At 35.8% G+C, this 19,345-nt stretch overlaps 6 protein-coding genes and 2 long non-coding RNA genes across 11 annotated transcripts; 3 read left to right on the top strand and 5 right to left on the bottom strand.

Annotated features, from left to right (window-relative positions):
- Positions 1-1,577: 1,577 nt before the first annotated feature.
- On the bottom strand, positions 1,578-2,940 carry LOC120769402 (protein l(2)37Cc). Of its 2 annotated transcripts, none has more exons than XM_040096378.1 (3): positions 2,845-2,940; positions 2,198-2,649; positions 1,578-2,134 (listed from the first exon to the last, which is right to left on the bottom strand). In XM_040096378.1, exons 2-3 carry the CDS (start codon positions 2,627-2,629, stop codon positions 1,736-1,738), a joined length of 831 nt encoding a protein of 276 aa, XP_039952312.1. In that variant the 5' UTR covers positions 2,630-2,649; positions 2,845-2,940; the 3' UTR covers positions 1,578-1,735. The 2 variants fall into 2 exon arrangements, with proteins under 2 accessions (XP_039952312.1, XP_039952313.1); XM_040096379.1 differs by having other exon boundaries at positions 2,198-2,666; positions 2,845-2,933.
- A 497-nt stretch (positions 2,941-3,437) lies between these two features.
- On the bottom strand, positions 3,438-6,857 carry LOC120768624 (pre-mRNA-splicing factor ATP-dependent RNA helicase DHX16). The gene is made up of 7 exons (XM_040095391.1): positions 6,366-6,857; positions 6,169-6,305; positions 5,793-6,109; positions 5,509-5,725; positions 5,162-5,430; positions 4,332-5,095; positions 3,438-4,269 (listed from the first exon to the last, which is right to left on the bottom strand). Exons 1-7 carry the CDS (start codon positions 6,704-6,706, stop codon positions 3,645-3,647), a joined length of 2,670 nt encoding a protein of 889 aa, XP_039951325.1. The 5' UTR covers positions 6,707-6,857; the 3' UTR covers positions 3,438-3,644.
- A 472-nt stretch (positions 6,858-7,329) lies between these two features.
- LOC120768082 (asparagine--tRNA ligase, cytoplasmic) lies at positions 7,330-9,550 on the top strand. The gene is made up of 5 exons (XM_040094611.1): positions 7,330-7,439; positions 7,499-8,073; positions 8,129-8,421; positions 8,630-9,008; positions 9,080-9,550. Exons 1-5 carry the CDS (start codon positions 7,406-7,408, stop codon positions 9,473-9,475), a joined length of 1,677 nt encoding a protein of 558 aa, XP_039950545.1. The 5' UTR covers positions 7,330-7,405; the 3' UTR covers positions 9,476-9,550.
- Positions 9,519-12,249, bottom strand: LOC120768083 (general transcription factor 3C polypeptide 5). The gene is made up of 8 exons (XM_040094612.1): positions 12,092-12,249; positions 11,780-11,981; positions 11,491-11,602; positions 11,169-11,427; positions 10,217-10,444; positions 10,012-10,143; positions 9,729-9,941; positions 9,519-9,668 (listed from the first exon to the last, which is right to left on the bottom strand). Exons 1-8 carry the CDS (start codon positions 12,212-12,214, stop codon positions 9,591-9,593), a joined length of 1,347 nt encoding a protein of 448 aa, XP_039950546.1. The 5' UTR covers positions 12,215-12,249; the 3' UTR covers positions 9,519-9,590.
- A 439-nt stretch (positions 12,250-12,688) lies between these two features.
- Positions 12,689-15,338, top strand: LOC120768432. 3 transcript variants are annotated; one of them, XR_005704759.1, is made up of 4 exons: positions 12,689-12,723; positions 12,792-12,999; positions 14,128-14,527; positions 14,581-15,338. It is a non-coding gene; the product is annotated as an uncharacterized LOC120768432 (long non-coding RNA). The 3 variants fall into 3 exon arrangements; XR_005704760.1 differs by having other exon boundaries at positions 12,696-12,723; positions 12,798-12,999; XR_005704761.1 differs by lacking the exons at positions 12,689-12,723; positions 12,792-12,999 and adding an exon at positions 13,933-14,071.
- Positions 15,339-15,437: 99 nt separating this feature from the next.
- On the bottom strand, positions 15,438-16,523 carry LOC120768431. The gene is made up of 3 exons (XR_005704758.1): positions 16,214-16,523; positions 16,027-16,157; positions 15,438-15,967 (listed from the first exon to the last, which is right to left on the bottom strand). It is a non-coding gene; the product is annotated as an uncharacterized LOC120768431 (long non-coding RNA).
- A 670-nt stretch (positions 16,524-17,193) lies between these two features.
- On the top strand, positions 17,194-17,818 carry LOC120768430 (probable DNA-directed RNA polymerases I and III subunit RPAC2). The gene is made up of 2 exons (XM_040095114.1): positions 17,194-17,453; positions 17,508-17,818. Exons 1-2 carry the CDS (start codon positions 17,436-17,438, stop codon positions 17,814-17,816), a joined length of 327 nt encoding a protein of 108 aa, XP_039951048.1. The 5' UTR covers positions 17,194-17,435; the 3' UTR covers positions 17,817-17,818.
- Positions 17,819-17,827: 9 nt separating this feature from the next.
- Positions 17,828-18,785, bottom strand: LOC120768429 (dynactin subunit 6). The gene is made up of 3 exons (XM_040095113.1): positions 18,673-18,785; positions 18,167-18,614; positions 17,828-17,982 (listed from the first exon to the last, which is right to left on the bottom strand). The coding sequence occupies exons 1-3, from the start codon at positions 18,693-18,695 to the stop codon at positions 17,881-17,883; spliced, it is 573 nt and encodes a 190-aa protein (XP_039951047.1). The 5' UTR covers positions 18,696-18,785; the 3' UTR covers positions 17,828-17,880.
- Between the last annotated feature and the right edge of the window lie 560 nt (positions 18,786-19,345).

The raw sequence follows: 19,345 nt of genomic DNA, 5'->3' as shown, positions 1-19,345 counted from the left end.
TGTCCTGGTGTTTCCAGTTCCAGGTCGCAGAACCGGCAGTTAGCACAGGAGACTATGCCCATGTTGGACAGGTGCTTCCTGAGCTTACAGTGCCCTGTGTACCTCGCGACGAGGAGACTGAATTTGTCTCGGGGGAGGTTGATTAGTGCTTTGAACCTTGAGAGGTTGTACCCCCCTAGAAGCAGCTTGGCATGGCGCATATTTGTTGCCTGCTGCCAGTGCCGGTTCTGGTCCCATCATCTTGGAAGCTGCCGCAGAGCGGGCCAGTTCATCGGCCCTCTCATTTCCTTCTTTCCTTTATGCCCTGGAACCCAAATTAAGTGCACCAGGTTGCACAAGGATAGGCGGTTTAGCCTTTCTATACATTCCTCTACTAAAAGCGATTTGGTCTCATATGCTGAGATCGCTTTTAGTGCCGCTTGACTATCGCTGAGAATGGCTATGCGCTGGTTGCGATAGTTGCGGCGGAGATTGATTTCTACGCACTGACATATGGCAAAAACTTCAGCCTGAAAGATACTTGGGAAGCATCCCATTGGTATGGACAGCTTAGTACGCGGTCCCGCAATACCTGCCCCAATACCTTCCGATGTTTTTGAGCCGTCAGTGTACCACTGGATGGTACTGTCTTCCAGCAGCATTTCCAGCGTGGAATCGCTCCACTACGTCTTGCTGCCCATAGTAACTCTGTAGTTCCTTTTGAAATTAATCCTCTTCGTGGTGCCGTCCTTTGGGAGGAAGGCCAGCGGTGTGTTTTCCGCTAGTGCCTCTATCTGTCGAGAGGACATTAGCTTTCCTCTTCCGTAGCTCTCTGCTGACATTAGCAGCTTGATATGTTTTGCTACTTGTTTTATCACCTGATGCAGCGGTGCGAGATCCAGAATGACCTCCAGTGCCCCCGTGGGGCATGTGCGCATTGCCCCCGAAGCACAGACACAGGCAACCCATTGCATCTTTGATAGTCTACGGACCACCGAAGACTACTCTGCCTTGGCAGCCCAGGCAACCACTCCATATGTGGCGATAGGCCTTACAATCATGGTATACAGCCATCTCATGATACCTGGCTTGCATCCCCAGAATCTGCCGGCCAGGCGTCTGCATACCATAAGTGCTTTAGTTGCTTTGGATAGCGTTAAGTCCAAATGCTTACTCCACCGTAGGGATGAGTCTAAGATGAGGCCAAGGAATTTGACCTCCTTCGACATCTCCACCTCCATGCCTCCAATTGTTAGGGGCCTCAAGCCCGGAAGTCATCTCCGCTTAGTGAAAGGGATAACGGTAGTTTTTGCTGGGTTGATGTTTAGCCCTACCGTGTTGCACCATCCCTACGCTAGGTTTAAGCCCCTTTGAACAATGTCGCAGACAATATTCTCAAATCTACCTCGCGTCATTATGACAATGTCGTCCGCGTACCCGTGACAGCGGATTCCATTGCTGGTGAGCAGCTCAAGGAGCTCATCTACTACTAGGCGCCATAGCAGAGGGGAAAGTACTGCACCCTGTGGGCAGCCCCTTGTGGTGCCAAGACGAATCTTGTTTTCCCCCACCGTTGTGAAAGCGAAACAACAAATTAATTAGTTGAATTTCCATATAACAAAACTTGGAAATCACTTTAGCTTATTATTATTGGTCGAAAGCACAGTTACCCTGCTCTGACTTATAGATAATGTAAAAAGAAACAAGTAACCATATTAATTAAATGCTAAGTATTTTCAAAAACATAAAGTTTCGTTTACTGCGCCAAAGACGCCGGTAAATTGAGTAGGGTATTTTGTCCACCTGGTAGGTATGCAACACCACGCGATCTCGATAGTTGATAAGCAATATCTTCAGCTGCTTCGATACGACGCAACTCTACTAAACCATCACCAGCTTCACCAAAGGCCTTAGCCAAAAGATCAGCAGCCGAAGCATCACCCTCAGCAGAAATAATGGAAGCCAATTTTTGTTGTTCAGCCTTTTCTACAACGAAACGTGCCTTTTCGGCCTCCTGCTGTGCAACTTGTTTCATTTCTACAGCCTGAGTGAATTCACGGCCAAAGGTCAAATGTGTGAGAGAGATATCATCAAGAATGAAACCGAACTGTTTGGCACGCTCAGTAAGTTCTTCTGATACACGCTGAGATACCATCTAAATCAGATATAAAGTAAACTAATGTTAAGAAATTAAGCAACATTATATCAGTACACTTACCTCACGTTGGGTAATCAATTCACCAGCGTCGAATTGAGCCACAACCGCCTTGAGCACCTCAGGGGCAATCGATGGCAGCACCCTTTCGTCGTAATCTTGACCAAGAATGGTGTAAATTTTAGGTAATTGGTCGGGAATTGGACGGTAGAGGATACGTAATGTGATGTTTACATTTTGTAAATCCTTACTGCCCGTGATGACGGGTACATTTCTTGGCTGTGAGCGAATATCATATATGATGGGTCTTTGTACCCATGGAATGAAGAAATGTGTGCCTTCACCTACAACATCTTGTTGTACACCGGTAAAACGATCAAATATGACAGCACGGTGACCACCATCTACATTATATAACGCCGAATTCACAACTCCGCCTAGGACAGCAACACCAAGGCCTAATTGACCAATACGATTGAAAAATTGTGCAGCCATTGTTTTCGGACTTATTTAACCTGTGGAAAATTAAACACTTCAAGAATTTTACTTCAAAGGAATATTTGTAGTATATTTCACAATTTTTTAGGTTAGAAAATAATGTTTGCTTGAAAACATTACCATATATATAAAATTTCACGGAAATATAATCATAAATGGAGAAATACTTGTTTTGCCAGTTTTTGACAATGAAAACAAGCGTATTAAATTACCTATTATCAGTATTATTATAAAATCAAAGCGGTCTTTGTACGAAAATATTCACACGCGATTGATGAAGATGGTCTAACTGAATAGTTTTACAATTAAAAAATCGATTTATTAATCGAACTGATGGGCAATGGGCAGCACTTGAAGTTGTTATGATAACAACTTGTCAATTATAACAGCTTAAAATATAATTTAAAAGATATAACATAAAATGTTTACATGTAAATCTGGAAGGATAAACATATAACAATAATAGCGGTTAAAAAAGAAGAAAAGATATAAATAGATACTATTTTTGTAGATGATAACCCCAAAAAACGCGATACACACGATAAAACCCAAAAAATATCGTTAATTAAATAGTCAGTTGATAGCCTAAACTAGAATTAAAAATAATTTAAATGTTTCAAAATATCGTATGTCCAATTTGCCTTTTTCGCGCTAAAACCAAATAAACAAAACAAATAGACTATTCCCAAATTTTATCGTTCTTACTTACATACATATTGTCCATGAGTAAAAAAACTCTCACAGACTCCGTTGTTTGGACAATTTAAAATACTGTATTAATGTATTAAATACATACTTATAGAAAACATCTTTTATTTATATACATATATATAGGGATTTTTGAGAACATCATCATATATATAAATCTACCTCGAATGGATCATGTATGTATAACATTATCGCCAAAGTCTTTAATTATGTTAAATTCTAAGTTGAAAGGCATTGCAAGCGAGGGCCTTCATTCTTTTACAACCATATTTCAGTAGCTAAAACTACATTGACACGCACTGATTCATGTCATAACAGCACGTCCGGTAACTTTGGGCATCTTTTTATTGGTCGAATCTTCAAGTTCCTTAGCTTTGTAGTAGTGTGGTGCCACTTCTAACAACCACTTGCTGTCAATTTCGATCACTTGCCGCATATACTCTTTCGTGGTAAATACGAGTTCATGGTATAGTACCCATCTGGGCAGCTCTTCAAAAAGCGAGGAATTCGGATGGATCAATACCGTTTGATTATGTTTAATAGTTTTATAATTGCCACTTTTTGATAATTTCGCAACATGGTAAAAATATCCAGCTGTAACGGCTTTTCTTACATTTACCGTCTCGGGCATGCATGAGACCATATCAATTTCTACGCGCTGCATTAAACCTACGAGTTGCTCACGTACGTCACGTGCTCTCTTCATAGATCTATACTGTATAAAGTTCTCGTAACACCACTGTGTGCTATAATCCGTATCAACCCACTGATTATAAACTTGCAACAAACTCAAATGATCACCATGCATGTGATTAAAATTCTTTCGAGCTGTATCCGCATGAATAATTTTATCTTTTGGTCGGTAGAAGATTGCACTATTCACAGAAAGCATCGCTGCAATAGATACCAATTCTTCCGAGCATTTGTACCTGTAATAAAAATTGATATCATTACGAATAAAAATATATGTATAAATTATTATTTTACTTACTTTTCACTTGCTAATAACATTTTTCCCATCATTGGGTCAACCGGAAACTCTGCCATGCGTCTACCCAACTTTGTCAATTCTCCATGATGATTTAACGCACCCAATGCATATAGCTGTTCCAAAGCTAGGACCAACGTCTCGTGCGGTGGCGGATCTAAGAAGTCAAAGTGTATGAGATCATTTATACCGAGGGCTTTCAGCATAAGCACGGCATTGCCAAGATTAATACGCTGAATCTCAGGTACAGTGTTATCCTCTAGTTCATGTTTGTAAGCCCAAGCGGTATAAAGCCGGAAACACTTTCCTGGAGCTGTACGTCCAGCGCGGCCGGCGCGTTGATTCGCTGACGCCTTTGAAATTGGCACAACCATTAAAGATTCCATGCCAGTGCGTGAATTGAAATTATTTTGCTTGGCGAATCCAGGATCTATCACGTAAATTATATTGTCAATTGTTAACGAAGTCTCCGCTATATTTGTTGCCAATACAACCTTTCTGGCATTGGGTGGTGTAGGTTCAAAAATTTTTGCCTGCATATCACTTGGCAAATTAGCATAAACTGGTATAATAACAAGCTCTCGTATCTTCGAACCTAGTCGTTTTACACGATCTTGTAAAACTTCCTGACAGGTTTCTATCTCATCTTGCCCCGTAAGAAATACCAAAATATCACCAAGTGGCTGTGTAGCATGTATTTGTAAGACTGAAACGCAACAGGCATCAATATAGTCAGCTTCTGGTGCTTTCGTATAAAATATATCCACCTTAAAATAGATATGTACAAAAAAAGAATTAAAAGTGAATTTTTGCAATAATAAGAGAAATATTACCGGATAACGACGTCCAGGAATGCGAAAAATTGGCGCATCATCGAAAAATTTAGAAAACTTATCAGCATCTAACGTTGCGCTGGATATAAGTAGCTTCAGTTCCGGTCGAAAACGTGCTATATCTTTGACAAGTCCGAATAATATATCTGTATGTAAGGTACGTTCGTGAGCTTCGTCAATGATCATAACACTGTAGGATGCCAGATCCGGCTCTGATAAGAACTCTCTGTGTAAAGTACCATCGGTCATGTACTTGAGTACAGTACGTTCTGAAAAAAGACAATTCAAAAAACTGATAACAGTAAACAAATAAAAAAAATAAATAAATATAAGCAAACTTTTTATACCTGAAGTGCAATCTTCGAACCGAATACTATAACCAACTTCATTTCCTAATTTAACTCCCATTTCTTCAGCAACACGTGCAGCAACAGACATAGCAGCTACACGTCTAGGCTGCGTACAACCAATTTTTTTATTATCTTTGGTGAAACCAGCCTCTACTAAGTACTGCGGAATTTGTGTTGTTTTGCCGGAACCAGTTTCACCCTCTATAATTAGAATCTGTAAAGGAAAACATGTTGTAAAATTTAATCAAAATAATAATTTTATATTGATAACATGGATATACCTGATGTTCTTTGACAGCTTCTATTAAATCATCTTTGAATGGATAAACTGGTAATGATTTTTGTGTTTCCTCTATCGTCATACGCTTTCTTTCTGCCTCAGAAATTTCAGACTTTTTTGAAGAGTCCTCTTTCGAACCATCCATTGTAAGAGCTTGTATGAACTCAATTTGATCTTCAAGTAGAAGTTCATATTCTTCTTTAATTTTTGCATCTTTCGAACCGAATTGGAAACGTGCAGATGCCAACTGTTCAGCTTCCCATTTTTTCTGTTCCGAATTAGGTTGTTTTTCCAGCTCATCAACTTCCACATATTCCTCTTAAAATGTTTAGAAATATTAAAATGTGCATACTAAAGTAGTACAAGCAATAGTTCACCTTTTTCGCCCTTTTTTAGGTTTTGTGGTATATGATATCTCTGGATTCGCTCCAATTCTCGCGCTTTTTCATGTTCCTTTGCAATCTGTAACAATTGCTTCTTGTATTCACGTTCCTCTCGTTCTCTTGCAGTCAAACTAAAATAAGTAAACAATTGATTCTAAACTTGCCTTAAAACTTATAATTTCGAGGCTTACATCTTTTCGTCAAACAAATACTCATCATCCAAAATATCTGCCTCAAGTTCGGCCACTTTATCATCCTTTCGTTTTTCAAGATACTTTCGACGAGATTGCACTCGTAACTGTGGTAGAATTTTATCCCGATCTTCGTGCTCAAGCTTCAGTCGCTTAGCAGCTTCTTCAATAGCTTTCCGACTAGCACTGGATTCCAATACCTTTCGCACCTTGCCCTCATCGCGTTTCTTAAGTCGCTCAGCAAATTCATCACGCTCTTTAAGATCTTTTAAGCGGTCCTCTTCCTCACTGTCCAATTCTTCGGAACTTGAGTTAGCAGCCCTTTTGCTGGCTTTTGACATGATGAATTTCTAGGAAATTACACTTCAGCCACGAATTATATGTAATGCAGCTCTAATATTATTAGTTTTTATTGATAGTAATGATTTTTAATAAATAATCCAATGTTGTGTTTATTTAAATTACATCTCAGAATAGTTGTTGGAGATGATACGATAAGCTTGCGTTAAATCGATTTCTTGTTTTCCGATGACGTGTGAGGATCAAGCTTTGGAGAGTAATATTTCCTCATGACATCAACGAATCATATGTTTTTAGGTGTAACTTTCAAAATTAAATAAACCTTTATATAGTCCCTCTATTGTCAATTTTAAGACAATAATTAAATTATATGTAAACAATTGTTTTTGTGGTAACGCTTTTGCAAAATATTGCGGTTGCTCAGTTCTATATCGTTCTTTGTCACTATCGTTTTTAATTTAATTTTTTGTTATTTTTTTTAGTTATCTGCAATGTCATATTTCTTTCCTTCATTTAATTAATCATGAACTATTTCCTTTTTATAAAATACAACATATCACTATTTCTTTAAATTCTTGACTCTTAACCAATTTTAACTATTCGGTTTTAAATTATGCCAAATTGATTGAGGTGTTTTTTTCTTAGTAGGTGGCAGCATTTAACGAAACGTGTCCAGTGGTTTACATTCATTTTTTTGGTGCATTCGTAATTGGCTGATTCAATCGTTTACATTTATTACAATGGCAACTGAAAGTTCCGAAATTCCTTCCATTGGTAAGATAAAATGATTAAAAAAGTACACATCAATTATTTTGTTGCATTTGTAACTATAGATGGAATTTATACATCTGAAAAAACTGGTAGTGATGAAAATGGTAAAGGTACACAAGACCACCCTTACAAAACAATTTTGCAGGCTATGCGTCATGCAAAGGTTGAACCATTTCCCACAATATACGTAGACAGCAAAGATCCAAAAGCTGAAAGCCCATATGAAGTTGCTGCCAAATCCCAGCTGAAGAAAATCCAGAAGATCTTTACACGAGAAGGTCATAAGAATGCCGACAAACAACAACGTGAAGCCGAAGATGCTGAAAAGCGAATGCAAAATTTGGAAGATGCACGCAAAATTAAAATCGAAGAGGATCCAAGCCTACCCGCTGCACGTAGAATACGCATAAGTCACGGTGAGGAATACCGTGGTGAACGTATTAAGATTTATGGATGGGTTCATCGTTTGCGTCGCCAGGGTAAGGGATTAATTTTCATAACTCTAAGAGATGGCACAGGATTTTTGCAGTGCATACTCACTAATCGGCTATGTCAAACTTATGAAGCACTTGTGTTAAGTACTGAGAGTTCAGTGCTCCTTTATGGTGTAATGAAGCCGGTACCTGATGGCAAAATGGTAAGAAAAATAAATACTACTAAGTTAAATAGTTAGTAGTTAAAAATATTTTTAGGCACCAGGTGGTCATGAATTGCATGTCGATTTTTGGGAATTAATTGGTTTGGCACCAGCAGGTGGGGCTGAAAATATTCTTAATGAGGAAGCACATCCTGACGTTCAACTGGACAATCGCCATATTATGATACGTGGTGAAAATACTTCAAAAATCTTGAAAATAAGATCAGTTGTTATGCAAGCTTTCCGTTCGCACTTCTTTGATCGGGGTTATAATGAAGTCAATCCACCAACTCTGGTGCAGACACAGGTCGAAGGAGGGTCAACACTTTTTAAATTGCAATATTTTGGGTGAGTTTTAACTAAGTTTTAAAATATTTTGAATTACGGAGGCTTTCGCTAAGGTTTGTAAATTATTTTAATTCGCATAGAAATTAATTAAGTTTTTCGGGAATAAAAAAGTTAACTGAATTATTTTTTAAAGCATTATTTTACCATGCCTTTAACATGACTTGACTTTTTAAATTAACCACGAATACCTATAAATTCATAATTTCAGCGAAGAGGCCTATCTAACTCAAAGTTCTCAATTGTATTTGGAAACTTGTCTGCCAGCACTTGGCGATGTATTCACTGTTGCCCAGAGTTATCGCGCAGAACAAAGTAGAACGCGTCGTCATTTGTCCGAATATACACACGTAGAAGCCGAATGTCCATTTATTACCTTTGATGATCTTTTAGATCGTTTGGAAGATTTAGTGTGCGATGTGGTTGATCGTATTTTAAAATCACCGTGGGGTTCCATCGTTCACGAACTTAACCCTGAATTTAAACCGCCCAAGAAACCTTTCCGTCGCATGAATTATGCAGATGCCATCAAATGGTTAAAGGAGAACAACGTAACTAAGGACGATGGCACATTCTACGAATATGGCGAGGTAATCTAACAGTATACAAAGTTATTGGGTTACAACATTTACTGATATTGAATTATTTTTATTCTACATAGGATATACCAGAGGCGCCCGAGCGTAAAATGACTGATACCATAAATGAACCAATTATGTTATGCCGCTTTCCACTTGCTATAAAATCTTTCTATATGGCAAGATGTCCCGAAGATAGCAACTTAACGGAAAGTGTTGATGTACTTTTACCGAATGTTGGTGAAATTGTTGGCGGTTCCATGAGGATTTATAACTATGAGGAGCTGCTTGAAGGTTATAAACGCGAGGGTATTGACCCAACTCCATATTACTGGTATACTGATCAACGTATATATGGCACACAACCGCATGGTGGATACGGTCTCGGCTTGGAACGTTTCCTTTGCTGGTTACTCAATCGCTATCATATTCGCGAAGTTTGCTTGTATCCACGTTTCCTTGATCGTTGCAAACCTTAAATGACGCGACGTTCTTAATACGAATAAAAACACATAGTAAAGCTTGCATTTGATTAAACAATATGCTTAAACGCATTCATTTATTTGCATTTAATAAAAATACGCAAAATAAGATTTACTCGTCGAAAATTTCTCTACAAAGATCGCTAGTGTCCTCATCAAATGTTACGTCGCCCTCTGCATCTGCATCCTCCTACAACACAAAACAAAAGTTGTAAAATTTAAAATAATTAACACAAAACATTTAATGCACCGCATTATCTACTGAGTCCAGTTCAGCATGTATCTGACCTTTGCGATAATGATTTCGTAATAAGTCTTTAATGCAATTACTCATTATCTGACGAACTTGCATGTCAAAGCCTGCTGGTAGCCAGCCCGTTTTCTCATTACATATTGCACCAGTGCGCGGTGAAGGTATCTTCTCGATCATCTCTTGAATTTTCGGCATATGTAAATCACAATACTAAAGATATAATTTTTTCAAAATGTTACGAACATGTATATGTATAAACAAATAAACTTATAATGCTTACTCTTAAAATACAATGCCGAGAGCGTGGTAACTTGTTTTCTTCGAAGTAGGGATAATTTATATCTTGCACCAATTCGCTAAGTTCGTATGGACTCTCATTTTGCTTTTTCAGTTGATCCTTCCTGTTTGCCACCTATTTGTTTTGAAATAATATTTTCAGTTTATTATTACATATGCTTGAATGCAAAAAAAAAAAAAATACTTACGAATTCGGACATACCAGAACGGAATCGTAGTCGATAGTCAAATGTTTGGTAATAACGACTCTTGAAATCTTTACGCGGATCATAACCATAACGCACGTATAGTGTACGCCATGGTCCAGTCGAAAAGTAATAAGACAAGGATGGTACTATGCATTTTAGTTTTTCAAGAGATACGCCAGATTCGTAGAGCAGTCCTATACGTGTCCAAATTGGGCATTCCTCAAATAACTACAGATATGTACATATGTATTGCATATAATAAATTGACAAAAATAAAATATAAAAAAATTTTACTTTGGTTGCACCGAAGTTATAAAACAAAGGATTTAATACAAGAAGTTGATTTTGATAGATCAGTTTGTTTGGCGGCTATATGATATAGTGCTCCGATCTGAAAATCTCTTCGGAGATTGTAACGTTCTCTTAGGGAACAATCTTTACCTAACTTCATGAAGATATCTTGTTGAATAAAAACTTTTCCATACAAGGACATGATTTTGATAGTTCGGATTGTAAGGCAACTATATGCCGATATCGTTGATTCCCGCAAACGAGCAGCTTCTAGGCCTGTTTAAATTTTCAGATCGATATCTCAAAAACCGAGAAAATAATTAGTTATATGTAAAAAGACGGACTCTGCTCGATAAGCTTATCGTTTACATACATATATATTTTAGAGGTTTTCCAACGTTTTCTTCTAAACTTTAGATATAGATCTTCTCATACCCTTTTATATATATTATTATATAAAAACTGCAGCTGTGTAGGGTATTTTAGCTTCGGTGCAGCCGAAGTTTAAAGTCTTTATATAAAATTGTTAAAAAATTATAGCTTGGTCTTCGACAACTCTTCAAATAGTAAGATATAGTTAGAAACAGATAAAAGAGTTTCTTATGTTTCATTGAGTTTTTGAAACTTTTGTATGAATACTCTTCTCTGCATGTCTACTTACACTTTTCACTTTCTGGAGTTGTTCATCAGATACATATTTTATACGCATTCGTTTAACAGTTTGTAAATCTGGACGTTCCGGAAAAACATCTGTCATACTGAATGGCACTATGTCGCAACTGTCATATGTAGATTTCTGTATCACACCCAGCACATCATTTTGACCGTCATCTTGTTGATCACCTCGAAATATTGTCGAATTGGTAGTGTTGACTCGTGCAAAAATTTGTGGCAAACTGACTAGAGGCAAATCTGTTTGTCTAAGGAAATTGAATGATTTTTTATTATAAATTAAACACACTACGTGTATTATTTGAACTTACGCAAAATAGTCTGTATCTGTGATGGATTGAGGAAGCAAGCTTGATAAATTAAACTTTAAGTTTGATTCATTTGGCTGTTTGTACAAAGGCAGGAACTGAAAGTCACATAAGTCTAAAAATATAAATTAGAATTATTTTAATATGAGTAAATCTGAACCGTAAGTAATGTAATAAATTAAGTTATTCTAAACACTAACAATTCCTGAACTTAATATAAAAAGTATACATTAAAATTAAATGTACAATCAAATAAAATAAATTGCAAAATTTATAAGTATGTAACACTTACTGTTAAAATTAAAAGTTCGTTTGCAGTGTCCAAGAATGCACAAGCGATATTCGGCAGGTGAACTACGGTTCTTCTTGGAGCGTCGTACTTTCACAGAAATTAGCAAACCCGCGCTTTGAACAGCATCGCCGCCTGTAGCTTTGTTGTACGGATTTTTCGGGTGAAAACGAAGCTCTAAACGTTTCTGTTCATACCCCAAAGACTTCGGAGAATGAACAACATTAAAAAATTTTATATCGCTTACTAAATTAATAATGGTATTATGACGATGCGAACTCTACAAATTAGTATCCCCATTCACATAACACCTACCTGGGAGATGTTAATTATCCCGCCTAGCGTCTGCACCATTTTGTTCACATCAACCACTTTCGCTGGGTACTCAATTACCTCCAATTCTTTGTTCGAAGAAAAATTTAGTTGCTTTGTGGTCATTGTGAAAATACTTTGTTTACATGTCTTTATACGGATGGGATGTGAAACTGTTTACAAATTTTCGATACATTTTGTAGGTATCGAGTATACAATCTTCTCATATCGATATGGGAGGCTGTTACACAAAGCCAGTTCACACGAACTATTTTGTCTCCAAAATCGACTTTTTGCGGGCGAAGGGACGAAGAAGAAAAACGAAAGAACCGTGTTTTCGTGTTTGAAACTTAAATATTTTCGAAATAAGTCTGTTATGGTATGTATATTTGCTTACTACATAAAATAATAATAACATTTAAATTTCCGAACATAAAGTATACAACCATGAAACAAATTGAATTGTATATCAGCGAACTGTTATACTATGTTCGGACCGACATTGAAAACACTTTGAAAACACATTTGTATGTTGTGGAATGTAAGTCGTTCGGACCGACAATTCGTGTTTTCGATGAGTTTTCACTGACAACTCACAAATTTATTTGTTTGTTTACATTTGAGCAACGAGAATGGTAAGTTTTGAAATCCTTAATATTTGCTTATAATTATTACTAAAAATCGTATTTTTTAAAATTTTGAGAAAAAGATATTAATTGCGAAAGCATTGACTTTGAGAAGCCAAATAAATACCCTGCTCAACGACAATTCTTCAAGAGAAATATTAGAAAAGTCTTACTACTCATCACCATGCCTTGGCAAAAAAGATAGCTGAGTTAAAGAAATAACATTTAATCGTATTAGATTTAATAAAGGACCTTGGGATGCCGATTAATTCATGATGAACAAAAGTGGGGGAATGTTTAGTTTAGTATCTCATTTTGAAGAGGTTTTGCGCAAAGGGGGAGGGGGCTGGGGGCTTGGTACCCCCCTCATTTGAAAGGTAATGAATGGAGCTTTTGAATAATAGCACCCTTCCCCCCCTAGGACCACGGGGGGCTCCAGGGCAGCCTCCTGAAAATGGTGTAAAATCGCAGTTTTTCCATACAATTTTCACTAATTATTATAAAATGTATGTATTTTTACGCATAGAGTGACTCTATGTTTATTATTTTTATTATTTCAATGAATTAAAGTGGAAATCCACTTTATTTAAATAATAAAAACACTGAAAATTAAAAACCGATACATATACAGGTAATACCAAGATAACCCAACCAACCATTTATACAAGACCCTGAAAAGTGGGCAATATATTACGTCCATATAACGAAAATTTTGAATAAAAAATCGCGCGATTTTCAGTATAATATATTACATTGAAACAAGCGCCGCAGGCGAAAATTTGGAATAAAAAATCGCGCGATATATGGACGTATTTTGTTAATACTTTCAACCTTCGATCCGAAACGAGTCCTATGTAAAGTAACCCAAATGTATATAAGACCTACCATTTTGATTCGTTGGGTTATTACTGTCTTCCTTTTGTGCTTATTTTCTTCGTCGTTTGACAGTTCAAATTCAGTAATTTTGCTTACATTTAAAGGAACAGTATAACACGTAATTTAAAGCTGTTTTATTTATTAAATTGTACATAAAATTGCAAATTAAAATTCATAATTTATCATTAATTCAATTAAATATATTTCAAAGAATGTATGTGTGTTAAACTGGTTAAATTTTTTGCAAGCAGTGCAACAAAAACTTCAAAAGAAGAGAGCCATTGTTTGAGCAAATGTGAAAATGTGCGTTTTTTGCTTACTTATATCTAAAAAACAAATTAACATTTAACAATAAATTTACATTTAAACCAAAGTTTAATTCATTGGCTATCCGTGCTATATAAATTTAAAAAAATCCGTGCACGCATTTAAGAGGAATAAGCAATGAAAATGAGATACTAAAGTAAACCCAACCCCAAAAGTGTGTATATTTTCCTACTGATGCAAAAGTTTTCAATTATATATTATTAATTCCAGCAACGTAAGAATCAGTTTTGGGAACACGATTGCCAACGAAATGGATCTGCTTTTTTTAAAGAGAACTTTCGTATGGACCGAAATTCCTTTGATAAATTATGTGACATCCTTCGCCCGCTACAAAAAATAGAGACGAATTACCGAAAAGCTATTCCTATCGAGAAAAGGGTGGCTATAACATTATTTGCTTTAGGGTCATCTGCAGAGTATCGGAGTATTGCCAACATGTTCGGTGTAGGAAAATCTACGGTTTGCGAAATTTTACTGGAATTTTGCACCGAAATCTGGAGATTACTGCAACCATCCTGTTTTAAAATGTTGTCTCTAAACAGAGAAAATATAACCGAATTGGTGACTGGTTTCGAGGTAATTGGATTCCCACAATGTTTAGGAGCAATTGGTAAATATTGGTTATAAAATCTTAAATTTGCGCTAATGGTCTAATAATTGTAGACGGATGCCACATTAAAATTCACCCATCATCTGACGAAGCTGTGGAATATTATAAATATAAAGGAGGGTATTCCACCGTTTTATTGGCATTGTTTGCAATGCATTTTCAGATACCGTTTTACTTACATAAACGTAGGAAGTCCCGGGCGATGTAATGACTCTCAAATTTATGAGAAAGAAATAGATAGTTGTCGTTTACTAACCGAAATGTCTCGAGACATTTCAGGCATAAATGTGCCAATATTTATTATTGGGGATTCGGCTTTTCGTTTTAGCAAACAAATGATGAAACCGTATCCATTTAGCGTAAATCAAAATCATCGTGAGAAGGTATTCAAGTACACTCTTTCGAAAACCCGTAGAGCGGTCGAAAATGCTTTTGGACACCTCAAGGCCCGCTTTCGACGCATCGGAAAAGGAATTAACAACTCTGTACGGAATGCCAACTCAATAATAAAAACATGTTGCGTCCTTCACAATTTTTTAAATGATAACAACGACACGCTAAACACTAAATGGTTACGCGCTTTGGAAGAGTTGGAGACTAGACGCCAAAATCCGTCTGATGTTTCATATCCATCTGACGACCCAATTAATGGAGAAACGATAAGGACACCACTTTGTTCATATTTTGGTAAGTACATGTGTATATTGCATCACAATGGCTACATTTTACTCTCAACCCGTCGTAAAGCATCGGAAAATTATAAATTTTTACACTTGTTTAAAAAAATTGTTGTTGACTTTCGTACAAAAATGAGTTTACACATTTACAATTCTCAATGCTATGTTTTCGAATCGTTATAATTTATAACTTTATGAGACTTGTGAAAACCCTAATTAAATCAAAGATAAAGTTGTACACACAAAATAAAATTCAATTTTATTTTCCATATAAAAATAATTTTAATTATAACTAAATAGGCTGAACTAATTCATGTCAACGTTAAACATCTTCCAAAAAGAAAATATATTAATTTATTTTTTTATTTATTTAGAAACACAAGCAATCGTTTATTTGTTTCTTTAGAGTCTTTCAGATATTCTTCCATCAGTTGGGTTTTTTTATTGTCATTTTCAACCAATTTTTCTGTCATGTCCATAATTTGTTTGCTGGTTTCATTGAATTCCTGATTTGCTTTCTCGAGCTGTTTTTCAATTCTTTCACATTTTTTTAATATCAGGCTCTGAAAATTATTCCTATTTTTATTTCCATAATCACCCGGCTCGGGAGACGATATTGTTAATGAAGAACTAACGGTTGGCGACATCGGCATCGCTGAGGGCGAATGTAGGGAAACCGGTGATGGCAATGGAGATGCAGCAACAAATGTATAAGGCGCAACCGTTTCCACCGAAATTTGAAGTGGTTCGGAGTCAGTAAAACCTTTTTAAAAATGTATAGAAGTATGTAAATATAAATATTACAAAACAAATGCTTCTTACTTTATAAGCTTTCCTCCACTAAGCTCTCGGCGTTGTAGCTGACGTACGGCAACAGTACGGCTCTCATTTTTTCATACAGTGGCCCCTGCGAGGGAGAACCGCCAGTTGACCCGACTGCTGTCTTCTCCTTCCTGTAAAATATTATATTTATTTAATAACTTCATTTTCCTTAATTTTATTTAATTACCTATAAAGCTGTGAAAGATTGTGCATTTTTGATTTGATTTCACTCGCCGTGAAATACACGCCTTGTTGTAGCAACTCCATTGCCATTTCATCCACTATGTGGTTATTTTTCCTTGGCCCGCAAAAAGCACTCATTTTATTTCTGCCCTATCACTTCACAAATTTCTTTTTTTGTATTTTTGTTTTTCCATTCTTTAATATTATAGTAATATATTCAACTGGCAACTGATTTGTATATGCAATGTAAACAAATATCAAGTGACAATTTAGGGCCGGCAAAATATGTCTTCCAAAAAAATCGATTAAACTAGAGCAGGTACCGATTATAATGAGTGGAATGTAAGTTTTCAAGTAGTTTTCAGCGAAAACTGTGTTTTCGTTTGACAGATTTTACATAGACGAAAACACAAGTTTTCGTGCGAAAACCAGTTTTTCCCACGAAAACATGTTTTCGTTGTCGGAAAGAATTTGTGTTCTTGTTCGTTATACTATGTTAATATAAAAATATATATTAGGGGTATTCGCTTGCTCTTGCAAGATTGCAGATTGCAAAAATACTATACCGAAATATACAAGGGCACGAGAGCACCCGTTGCAGAATCTAGTAATATATGAAAGGCTGATTCGGTCAATTTATGAATGTGAATGACTTTTATGCAAGGCTATTGTGAATTGACGCACCTTCTGCATACATTTTTAACAAAATAAACTGTAACAAATCTTTTTAATTTAAATAGAAATTATAAAATCTATTTAAACCTTACCTTCCTCAACAATTTAAAGACGTAATATGTCTTTATGTAAAATGACAGCAAAAACCGAGTTGCAATTGTATTTTTGCGTGACATTCCACGCAAATATACGTGGGTTTTGGTCTGACATATTTTACAGCCATTGCAAATAATTTTCTGCGTATGTTTGTTGTTGTGCCGGTGCACCAAGAGGAAATATATGCAATTCTTGCACCGTGCAAGGGTTTGCAAGGGCAAGAGAATACCCCTATTATGAAATTTCAATCTAATAATAATTAATGACAAATAAATATATTAAACTATAACCGCCCTAATATTTCGATTGTATAAGCTGCTTTGTGAACATATGGTCACCGTCGTTAAAAGTATCGATAAAAGAAAATCCATTCATCGAAATATTAACAATTCTATTATTTTTGGTTTACTTTCCTCGTGTTGTTCAACGACTCAATAAGGAAATCAAAATAAAAAATGGGCGCGTTAGCAGAAGTACGTGTTATTTTTAAATCTACGTATAAAATAAAATTAATTACTTTTTAACAGGTTGCTGGTGATGAAAATAGCGGCGAAGGCTCACGCACATTTGTGTTTCAAAACGAGGGACATACTTTAGGCAATGCTCTAAAAACGATCATTAGCAGATATCCGGATGTTGAATTTTGCGGTTACACTATTCCTCATCCAACTGAAAGCAAAATGCATTTTCGGATACAATCTAATCAAAACAGAGCTATCGACATTTTAAAACGAGGCTTAGATGATTTAGAATCTCTTTGTGATCATACTATCAGCACGTTCGAGTCAGAAGTTAAAACGTATATTGAAACAAATAATAAGCCTGCGGTAATATAATACATATTTGGTTTTTATTTATGTGTATAAGCTTGTTTATAATAAATTTAAATAAATAATTTAATTAAGTAGCAATGCGCATTTTTTTCGGATCATAATTTGGTTTCCGAAGATGATGATAGTTAGGTAGTACTTTTCTTAGAAAATCAATCTGGAGGGTTTGTGACTAAATTAGAATATATAAAATAAATATTATTTTTTATTATTTGTAATTTTTATTTTATGAAAGTGTTAATATGTATGTTTATCGTTATAATTTTGAACGAAATCATCGTTAACGGAAAACAAAATTTGTTTGGAAAAGTTTACACACATTAACACTTTCAAAAATAAAGTATATGCATTTTTACCCCATGTTTATCGATTGCCTCTCTCTGTAAGCAATTTCGGCCGTAAATCACAGTATTTTCAGGAAGTTTCTGCTCCGAAACTAATCTCACACCAGCACCAATAATGCAGCCGCTGGAAACGAAGACGCAAGGCCCCACGTAGCACTTGCTCTCAAACACATTCTTTTCTCCAATGTGACATGCTTCCACTCTGCTACCCACTTCAAAAACATTATTTGCTCCAATGTTTAAAGTTCGCACTTCAACTGCTGGGTCAATTTTGTTATCTGTCGGCAGATGGAATGCAATTGTGGAGTACTCTTCCACTATACAGTTTTCACCTAACACAATAGGTCCAGCTTCAGCAATTATAGTAGCACTGGGGTGTATTACACATCCAGGTGAAATGGTGATGTCACCAATCAAGCTACAGTCCTCACAAACAATAGCTTTCGCCATTATTTTAATCCTACAATGAAAATAAATATCAATGTTTCCTGTTTTCTCAATTTAATCACAATATATACTCATTGTGTTCCGTGTGGGACATGTTGTAAAACTATATATTCTGGATATTTGTATTATTTAATTCAGATTATTTACACTTTTTATTTTGACATTACAGCCGACTATCGATAATCGATTATATTAACTGGAACAGTGGAATTATTTATAACGTGTCTGCACGCCTAAAATTTTTTAATTAACAATTTTTCAACACACACATATATATATATATATATATATATAGAAGAGTACAAGTATAAATGATTGTCTGAATCTCTTCATTGATTTTGAAGTAATTATAAATCCGAAGAAATAGCGATTTGGTTTACATCATCATCCAGTTTCGGGCACAATTCCGATTTCTTTGGCGCCGCGATTTATACCGTTGGAAAGAGGAAGTCCTCCTGGTTAAAAAATATATAGGTTATAGGTACCGCAAACGCTTAGTTTACGAGATATTCGACCTTAAAGTTCAAAAATTACCAAAATTCGAACATTTCAACAAGCTATTTTACCGCATTAAACACACCTTACTCACATTTTTCACTTCAAATTAAATAAATTAAACTATAAACTTTTAAATAAATCCACATTTTACACTTTTAACAGCTTTCTTTTACCGAAGAAATCTTTATTTTAAAAATTACATTTTACACTCGTAGTGAACATCATGTGTGTGTTAAAAATTACGAC

The sequence above is a fragment of the Bactrocera tryoni genome, chromosome 2 (assembly GCF_016617805.1).
Source record: "Bactrocera tryoni isolate S06 chromosome 2, CSIRO_BtryS06_freeze2, whole genome shotgun sequence".
Classification (NCBI taxonomy): Eukaryota; Metazoa; Arthropoda; class Insecta; order Diptera; family Tephritidae; genus Bactrocera; species Bactrocera tryoni.
The sequence above is the reverse complement of the archived record's forward strand: the minus strand, read 5'-3'. Positions and strand labels throughout refer to the sequence as shown.

Excerpts from the sequence above, each read along its gene's own strand:
- LOC120769402 (XM_040096378.1), bottom strand. The coding sequence starts at position 2,629 with ATGGCTGCACAATTTTTCAATCGTATTGGTCAATTAGGCCTTGGTGTT. Across the intron at positions 2,135-2,197 it reads AATTGATTACCCAACGTGAG|ATGGTATCTCAGCGTGTATC; the intron begins GTAAGTGTACTG and ends TATCTGATTTAG.
- LOC120768624 (XM_040095391.1), bottom strand. The coding sequence starts at position 6,706 with ATGTCAAAAGCCAGCAAAAGGGCTGCTAACTCAAGTTCCGAAGAATTG. Across the intron at positions 6,306-6,365 it reads TATTTGTTTGACGAAAAGAT|TTTGACTGCAAGAGAACGAG; the intron begins GTAAGCCTCGAA and ends TACTTATTTTAG. Across the intron at positions 5,096-5,161 it reads TTCCTGGACGTCGTTATCCG|GTGGATATATTTTATACGAA; the intron begins GTAATATTTCTC and ends ATCTATTTTAAG.
- LOC120768082 (XM_040094611.1), top strand. The coding sequence starts at position 7,406 with ATGGCAACTGAAAGTTCCGAAATTCCTTCCATTG. Across the intron at positions 8,074-8,128 it reads CGGTACCTGATGGCAAAATG|GCACCAGGTGGTCATGAATT; the intron begins GTAAGAAAAATA and ends AAATATTTTTAG. Across the intron at positions 9,009-9,079 it reads CATTCTACGAATATGGCGAG|GATATACCAGAGGCGCCCGA; the intron begins GTAATCTAACAG and ends TATTCTACATAG.
- LOC120768083 (XM_040094612.1), bottom strand. The coding sequence starts at position 12,214 with ATGACCACAAAGCAACTAAATTTTTCTTCGAACAAAGAATTGGAGGTA. Across the intron at positions 11,982-12,091 it reads GGATAATTAACATCTCCCAG|TCTTTGGGGTATGAACAGAA; the intron begins GTAGGTGTTATG and ends CATTCTCCGAAG. Across the intron at positions 10,445-11,168 it reads AACTCCAGAAAGTGAAAAGT|TTATTTGAGGAATGCCCAAT; the intron begins GTAAGTAGACAT and ends ACATATCTGTAG.
- LOC120768429 (XM_040095113.1), bottom strand. The coding sequence starts at position 18,695 with ATGTCCCACACGGAACACAATGA. Across the intron at positions 18,615-18,672 it reads TCCCACACGGAACACAATGA|GATTAAAATAATGGCGAAAG; the intron begins GTATATATTGTG and ends TTTTCATTGTAG. Across the intron at positions 17,983-18,166 it reads AGGCAATCGATAAACATGGG|TCACAAACCCTCCAGATTGA; the intron begins GTAAAAATGCAT and ends ATTCTAATTTAG.